The sequence below is a fragment of the Alexandromys fortis genome, unplaced genomic scaffold (genome assembly GCF_014885135.2).
Source record: "Alexandromys fortis isolate MF-2015 unplaced genomic scaffold, M_Fortis_MF-2015_v1.1 scaffold_80, whole genome shotgun sequence".
In the NCBI taxonomy this organism is placed as follows: domain Eukaryota; kingdom Metazoa; phylum Chordata; class Mammalia; order Rodentia; family Cricetidae; genus Alexandromys; species Alexandromys fortis.
Window position 1 is genome coordinate 2,943,664 of NW_026068174.1, and position 8,930 is coordinate 2,952,593.

At 43.3% G+C, this 8,930-nt stretch overlaps 1 protein-coding gene across 1 annotated transcript in view; it reads left to right on the forward strand.

The window, feature by feature from the left end:
* Positions 1–2,181: 2,181 nt before the first annotated feature.
* Crlf3 (cytokine receptor like factor 3) overlaps positions 2,182–8,930 on the forward strand; it is a 51,522-nt gene continuing 44,773 nt past the window's right edge. The window contains exon 1 of the mRNA XM_050128584.1: positions 2,182–2,421. Coding sequence (XP_049984541.1) covers positions 2,251–2,421 — 171 coding nt within the window. The 5' untranslated portion in view covers positions 2,182–2,250. The remainder of the gene's footprint in view (positions 2,422–8,930) is intronic.

An 8,930-nucleotide genomic window follows, 5' to 3' on the forward strand; every position in this document is an offset into this window, starting at 1 on the left:
TTTATTTTATTTTATTTTATTTTATTTTATTTTATTTTATTTTATGTGAATGAGTGTTTTGCTTGCATGTATGTCTGTGTATTATGTGCCCACAAAAGCCAGAAAAGGCCATCAGATGATCTCCAGGCCTGGAGTTATACACAGTTGTGAGCTACCTTGTGGGTGCTGTATCTGGAGTTACAGATAGTTGTGAGGTTGTGAGCTGCCATGTGGGTTCTGGGAGTCAAATCCCTGTCTCAGGTAGCCTGCAGTCCTGTCTTCCAGCAACACTCATCTATCTGTTGTTAAAGAGTCTCCTTTGTTTCTATCTCCAAGTTGGTTCTTTCTCACTTTGTCCTATCTGAGATAGCGCTGTTCTTTCCTACTTTGGCCTGCTGCTTTCTGCTTACTTAGTTAATGCTTCAATTCATTAAACCGATAAGAACTATCTACTAAGGACCAGGCTACTTTATCTTTAGGATAAAACCAGTTCCCTTGGCTGCTTTCCTTGTTTTTCTTTCAAAAGGGGTCTCTCTTCTATTTTCTTTACTTTCTTATTTATTTATTTTTTGAAGCAGGATTTCTCTGTGTAGCCCTGACTGTTGTGAAACTTGTGCTGTTTTTTTCTTTTTCTTTTTGAGACAGGGTTTTTCTGTGTATCTCTGACTGTCCTGAGAAACTCACTCTGTAGACCAGGTTTGCCTCGAACTCAGAGATTTGCCTGCTTCTTCCGCCTTCCAAGTGCTGGGGTTAAATGCCTGAGCCACCTTCGGCCAGCTATTTTCCTTACTTTCAAGTGTTCTTTTATTTCCTCTTTTCTTCACCTTACCTCCTCCTTTCAACAGGGTCTCATAGAATTCACCCAGGCTGTCCACTATGTCCACTATGTCTGCACCCAGAGAATTATTTTGAGCTCCTGACCCCCCAGGCGCCAGGATTACAGGTGCACGTCCCTGAGTCCAGACCACGTGTAGGAAGAGCAGAAGTCTGGCCAGAACATCTGAGATCTGGCCTCTAATTCGGACTCATTGCATAATTCTGAGACAATCCCGGACAGTAACTAGTCCTGGTAAAGACAATTTACACAGCTGACACCTTGGGTTATGGACTCAACTCCAACCAGGTTTTTTTTTTTTTTTAAGGATTTATTTATTTATGTATACAACTTTCTGCCTCTATGTATACCCACACGCCAGAGGAGGGCGCCAGATGTCATTACAGATAGTTTGGAGCCACCATGTGGTTGCTGGGAATTGAACTCAGGACCTCTGGAAGAGCAGACAGTGCTCTTAACCACTGAGCCATCTCTCCAGCCCCCCCCCCCCCAACCAGATTTTGTATGGGTTTTCCAACAGATAACTTTTGCCTTTTTAAATAGTTAGAAAAAAAATACAGACCATGTCGTGACACGTGAAAATTACTGCATATCTAAATGTCAGTGTTCAAAGGTTTATTTTTACAGCCTTCTTGTCTAGTCTGGCTTCTAGCTCCCCATTCCAAGCAATCCTCATTCTCCAGCCTCTCCAGTAGCTGGGACTACAGGAACGTGATGCTCCTCAGGGACAAGGTTTTACTGCACATGGTCACACCCACTTACTTAACACGTCGAAGCACACAATTTAGCACAGGCCAAGTGGGTTGTGTATCAGTGGACCTTGCGGAGAATGCGTGTCAACACCCGCCTTGGAGTTCTGCCAAGATCCTGTAGAGCTAGCTGGTTCATTACTTGGGCCTCCCTCTTACCTCCCTCCTTAAAGTATCTAGGTGGTGGCGCCTGGGTCATAGTAGCCTCCCAAAATGCCTGACTTGGCTGGCATTTACTAGGGAGGTAGTTGAGCGATATTGCAGGGCCAGAAGCTGTAGCTTCGGCTCTGGGAGGGAGAGTAGATTTCCCCGTGTCCCTCCACTTCCTCCTCTGTGCAGGACAGATAACGCAGCGCCTGAGATTAGCAGTGGGAAGCGCTTAGCGACGTTTTCACGAGTTTCTACTAAAGCCTCCACTTGTTGTTTCCTGAGGAAGCGTCCGAGCCGGCGCAGCACAGAGGCCCGGGGAGCAGCTAGGTAGGCGGCGCCACAGGTCCCACTCGCTATGACCAGGGCGCCATTAGAGCGTGTACCCCCCCTCCCTGTCCCCTGTCAATCAAGCGGCGGGGGGCGGGGCGCGATGGGCAGGGCAGGGCGGGGCGGGGCGGCGCTTCCGCTGCGCGAAGCCGCGCGGGGCCGCTCGCGGGAACCCGGCACAGTCGGGAGCCCGGCGGGTTACGCGGCCGGATGAGGGAGGCGATGGAGCCGGAGCCGGAGGTGCTGCTGCAAGAAGCCCGCGAGAACGTGGAGGCGGCGCAGAGCTACCGGCGGGAGCTGGGCCAGCGGCTGCAGGGGCTGCGGGAGGCGCAGAGGCAGGTCGGAGGGCCGCTGCGGGCCTTGGAGGGCGCGGGCCATAGGGTGGGCGCGCGCGGCGGGAGCGCCCCGAGGCTCTGAGGGGGAAGGCGGTCGTCGACCTGTTGGAGACGGGTCCTGGTGAGGTGGGCGTTGCAGAGTTCTTGAGGGGGAGACAAGTTTGGGAGACCGTGGAAGGGAGAGGGGAGCGCCCCTAAGCCGCCGTGTGGGGCACTTAGTGGAAGTAGGGGCGGCGTCGGAGGTTGAGCCACCGGAGCAAAATCCGAGGGATCCCAGAGTAATGACCGAAAAGAGTCGGGAGGAAGGGGGCATAGTGAGGGGAAGCCTGTGGTAGAAACTCAGTTTAGAAAGCCTCGGGGCAGTGACCTGGGACAGTCAAAGTGGAGACGAAGTAGACACGGAGAGGGAAGGAGTAAGGAGAAACGGAGAGGTTGAGCAGCAGTAACAGTAATGCCCAATGAATGGGGTTAATACTTGAATATCTCACATGATCGCAAATGCCTTGAAAAATTATTGAGTAATCCCTAGACGGGCTAGAAGTTTAGGTGAAGGATGTTGAAGGGCAGAAGGAGGAACACAAGATGTTGAAGGGAGGGTATACAAAGGTGAAGGGAAGTGGAAAAGCAGATTTAAAGAAAGGACTGACTCCTAAAAGGAGAAGCTAAATATACTTTCAAGTGGTGCGGTTATCTCTCCAACAGGAAAGGGCCAGCAAAGTTATGGGAAAGCCACATGGCTCCTCTCCACTCTCAAAGGTGTACAGGAAAGGATAGAACCCCCTGCCAATGCTGGATAAGACCGATGATCCTCAGGTCACTATTAAGTGCTTAGTTAATGCTTTTTGAGTAAATGGCATTTCATCAGCATCTCTCTAGGCCTGATTTGCTACGAATGCGCATCATTACACTGCTAACCTCCTTGCTGCCGTGTTGAACCCTGGTGACACAGTGCTGTGTTAACAGTGCCTTTGAATGGCGTCATCACCAAGAATTCTCCATAAACTTTGGGTTTTATGTATTCTGAATCTGTGTAGAACTGGTGTAGGCCAGGCATTATTTTAGGAGAAAACTGAGATCAGAATCTGGCTATGTCTCGCGATTAACGTGATTTGCTGAATACTTTCAAGGTGTTCCAGTGCACACATCTGGATTTCCTTTTGAAAGATCTGCGTTATTCCTTCTGTTTTGAAGTAAATGTTCAAAAGTAGGACTTTAAAAATAAGTGTAAAATACCTCTTTGTATATACTATTGTTTAGTCTGAGAATCTTATCCTCTGTACCGTGTACTTTTATCATCTCCACCTCCCACTATGCTCCCTTTAACTTTAATTAATTTTTTTTTTTGTTTTGTTTTTGTGAAGACTTTTCTCCACTGTGCAGACCTGGCTGCCCTGGAACTCACTCTGTAGATCAGACTGGCCTCGAATTCAGAAATCCCCCTGCCACTGCCTCCTGTGTGCTAGGATTAAAGGCAAAAACCACTACCCACCTGCTTTTTTTTATTTTATTTTATTGTTTTAAATACAGCTCTTACTAAGTAGCCAAGACTGTCCTGGAACTCATTATGGGATAACAGGAATGTTCCACCACAATTGGCTAAAGAACCCCTTAATAAATGACTTAATGCTGCCTGGTGGTGGTTGCGCACACCTTTAATCCCAGCACTCGGGAGGCAGAGACAGGCGGGTCTTTATGAGTTTGAGACCAGCCTGGTCTACAGAGTGAGTACCAGGGTGGGCTCCAAAACCTAAACCCTGTCTCAAAAACCCAAAAAAAGTAAATGACTACTACTGTTTTGGCCAGTTCAAATATCTTATACATGAGCATGACTGTAGTTTATCTGCCCCAGCAATTAAGCATCAGTGCTGGCACTAGAAGAATGAAGTAAGCACCTGGGCGGAGCACTTATTAATTTTTTGTGTGTATATTGAATGTAATTTTAGTGTGATACCCACCCTAGATAGTTAAAGTGTTCAGTTTCTAAACCTAGGTGTGTGGGTGTGATAGAACACTTGCCTAATAGATCCACGGCACTGAAAAAAAATCTAACCCTATGTTCTTTCATTTTATATTTACTTATTATTTATTTATTTTTTGTTGTGTTGGGCATGGGACCCAGGACTTTAGGCATGCTGAAAAACTGCTCTGCCTCTTGAGTTTTGAATCCAATAATTTAAATACAGAACATACTCCTATAATTAGTGTGGTTTAGTATGGTTTTCGTTTTGTTTTTTTTTTTTTTTGAAAGGCATTGTCTCATGCTTAACACAGAAAACAATAAGAACACATCCATCACAATTTGGATTTCTGATGACATTACATTCTAACTACACCAAGTCATAGTGTCAGTCTCCTTTGTCAGCTGGGATGTGTTTTGTTCTAGTTGTGAGTTATCCCAGCTATTTCTATCTGTACTTGTTCAGATTTGTAGAATAAGGCTCCTGTCAAGTCAATTTTCTTTTCTTTCTCTTTTTTTTTCTTTTTCTTTTTTTTTTTCTGGGGGCGGGGGTTGAGACAAGGTTGCTCTGTAGCTTTGGAGCCTGTTTTGGAACTAGACCAGGCTGGCCTTGAGCTCACAGAGATCTGCCTGCTTCTGCCTCCCGAGTGCTGGGATTAAAGCATGTGCCACCACCGCCTGGCTTAAACTTTAAGAAAGTTCTATGTTATAAAAACATTATCAAAATGAACAGATGCCTTTGTTTGTTGGTTAGGATGTTTTTAGAGTTCCAGTCATTTTGAGATGGATTACATCAAGTATATGTTTTTTTTGAGTAAAAATGTTTTTTTGTTGTTGTTGTTGTTGTTTTTAGAGTAAAAATGTTTTGAGAAGAACTGAGAAGAAGGGATGCTGCACTGGGGATATCTTTACTTGGTTTTGACTTTTTGTTTTGCCTTTTGAGACAGGGTTTCTCTGTGTAGCCCTGGCCCTGGCTGTCCTGGAACTCACTCTGTAGACCAGGCTGGCTTGGAACTCAAAGCTCCCTGTGACCATTGGTTTTTTTTTGTTGTTGTTGTTTTTTTTTTTTTTGAGAAGGGATGGAGCAGGGTGTAGCAAATGCCTTTTGTCCCAACACTCTACAGAGCAAGTTTCAAGGTAGTCTCCAAAGCTACACAGAGAAACTCTGTCTCAAATGGGGGGCTGCGGGGGTGGAATCCAAGGCTACACCCCAAACCAGTGTTTTCTTTTTTTCCCCTTGTAATAAAATTCACATCATGTAATTCATTCAGTGGTTTTTAGTGTACTGACAAAGTTATTTAACTGTAGGAACTGGAGAGATGGCTCAGAGGTTAAGATGGCTGCTCTAGAGGACCTGCATTCAATTCCCAGCACCCACATTGTAAATAAATACAGTTCTGTGCACTCTCCTGGCCTCCAAAATCACCACACACATTCACACATGCATGCATGTGTGGAAAATACCCAAACACATTTAAAAAATAGTTAAAAAGTTAATTAAAAATTGTTTAAATCATGATGTGTTTATTCCAGAATGTTTTCATTGTGCTCCAGAAATACTGTGTATTTATCAGTTGTCACTTTGAGTAACCTAATAACAATCTAAACTATTGTCTATTTTTATGGATTTACCTATTCTGGATCTTTTCTCCTTCCTCCTCAGCTTCCTTCCTTCCAACAAGGTCCCAAGTAGTCTCTAACTCTCTGTGTAGCCAAATATGACCTGGAACTTCCATCCTCCTGTCTGTACCTCCCAAAAACTTAGATTAGAGGCATATACCATCACTCCTAGTTTAAGTGGTGCTCCAGAACCTCATGCATGCTAGCTAGCTACATCCTTAGACCCTATGCTAGCATGTTGTATAAGCAGAATCATGCAATATGTAGTCCTTCATGACTGCCTTTCTTGGCTTAGAATGTACTTTCAGCCTGACATTGGTGGCATACACCTTTAATCCCACCGTTTGGGAGGCAGAGGCAGGTGGATCTCTGAGTCTGGTCTTCAGAGTTAGTTCCAGAACAGTCAGTGCTACACAGAAAAACTCATATATTGAAAAAGCCAAATAAATAAATAAACAAAAATTTAAAAATGTATTTTCAGGATTCATCTATGTGGTAGCGTTTCTTAATACTTAAATCCTTTCATGGCTGAATGTGTTTGTGATATGAATACATCTTGTGTTATGTATCCATTCACCAGTTGTTAGACAATGGGGTTTATTCTGCGTTTTAACAATTATGACTTACAAATATCTCTGTACAGTTTTTTTATGTGGGCATGTTTTCATTTTTTTTTTAGAACATACCTACCAATTACTAGATCACGTGGTAACTTTTTTATTTACGATTTAACTGTTTCACAGATTCTTGGCATACATTTTATCTTTCCTTTGGTTTCCTACCATTTAAAATTTTCTCATAACTTTTGTCGATTTTTAAGAAGTGGCGTATATGAAAGTCTGGGGGAAGAAGGATAAAAATCTTTTAAATTATTTCTGTCAAAAACATGTAGCAGTTTCTCCTCTGTGGTTAAGTTTAGGCCCTGCCCTCTGTTTTTAGAAAAAAGGAAGTTCTGTGTAGGAATGCAAGGGTTGTCTCTGACTTACTGTTTTGGTTTTTTGTTTTCTTTTTTAAGACACGTTTTCATGTTCCTAGGCTAGCTTTGAACATAATATTTAGCTGAAGATGATCTTAACCTCTGAAGTGCCAGCAATACAGACCTGTCACCTAGCCCATCTTACTGCTTAAGTAAGTTAAAGGCTAGAGATATGTTTGGTTGTCAGGAAGGCAGATAATGCTCACAGTAGCCTACTCTGATGTGGAAATCATTAAGAATAGTTTTCTGTACCTACTGGAATCCTTGGTACTAAGGAGTGAATACCCAAGAATTAAATAAATCCCACTCTCTGAAAGTACACCTTTGTTCATTCACTCAGTACATGTTCGTTGTGTACCAGAGGTAACGTCTAAGTCCTGTATACTGAGGTCAGGAAAATAAACCTTCATGAATTTACTTGTATTTGGTGCCTGATAAGTAGGGTATCACCCCTAAAAATAAAATTAACAAGACGAGCCTGAGTTGTTTTGTATACATTTTAAGATTTTACATCCACTGTGTTTTTCAGCATTTGTGCTATTTCTAGATCAATGTCGTTTCTGCCTCTAAGCGGACACTGAAGGAAAGGATGCCAGCTATCCACTCAGGCCACACAGCAGTAGCACCTTGAAGACACTTGAAATTTACAGATTCAGAAACTCCGTCTGCCATCACTGATGGGGAGGGGCAGTGTGAGATACCAGAGAGCCTACAGTGTTTTTAGTCTGTGTGCAGTTACAGCTCACCCTCAAAAATGACTATCTTGCCTTTCCTGTGTCTTTAGTAGGGTGAATTCTGTAGCCTCCAGGCATTAACCAACACAAATCTTTGCTCCCTCAGAGTATATGCTGCCTTCCTAATTGAAGTGCTGTTTGGTGGAGGCTCTACCCAGCTCTGGTCAGTGGTGACGCCTGAATACTTACTACTGTAAATGTGGTCCAAGACTTGCAGCAGTGACTTCATCTTGAAAAGAATGCAGAATGTGAGGCTTCAGACCAGACTCATTGAATCTACTTTAGCAAGATCCCTAAGTGTGATAAGAGAACATTAAAGGGCTAGACAGATGGCTTAGTGGTTTAGAGTGTATACAACTCTTGCAGAGGACCTAGGTTCTGTTTCCAGCATCCAAGTCAAGTTGCTGAAAACCACTTGTAACTCTAGCGTCAGGGATGCAATGCCCTTGACCTCCACAGTGTCTGCACTCACTCCATAGTCCAGCACTCATGTACACATACCTCCTACATATAGTTAAAGCGAAATAAAGAAAATACACTAAAGACTGAGGTGCATGTGCTCAGAGTACTTTACCATTTAAGTAGACCTTCATTGATTTCTAGGGTTTAAACTAAGTGGATTTTCCTAAGTTGCCTTGTTTTTTTTTTTTCTCCAAGATTAAAATGTTGTATGGGGCATGGTGGCGCATTTTGGAAATCCTAACACTTAGGCTAGAAGAGGATGGAAAGTTCTACCCTAGCCTGAGAGACCTAGTAAGACCCTGTCTCAAAATAGTGTTGAAATAATTATACACTTTATATGTTTTATAATTGTACAAAATATGTTAGATAATTGTACAAAAAATGTAAGGGGATAACTGATGATTTTACTTTATTTTTTGTTTTTTTGAGACAGGGTGTCTCTATAGCTCTGACTGTCCTGGAATTAATTAATGATGTAGACCAGGCTAGACTGGCCTTGAACTCATAGAGATCCTCCTGACTCTGCAGCCTCTTCTGGGACTCACAGCTAGCATCAACATGCCTGGATAAATAATTGATGGTCCTTTTTGTTTGTTTATTTCAAGACAGGGTTATCTGTGTAGCTTTGGAGACTGTCCTGGCATTCTCTTTGTAGACTAGGCTAACCTTTAGAGATCCACCCTGCCTCTGCTGGGATTCAAAGCCTGTGCCACCAGTGCCCAGCATATAATTGATAATTTTTTTTTTTTTTTTGGATTTTCGAGACAGGGTTTCTCCTTAGCTTTTGGTTCCTGTCCTGGAACTAG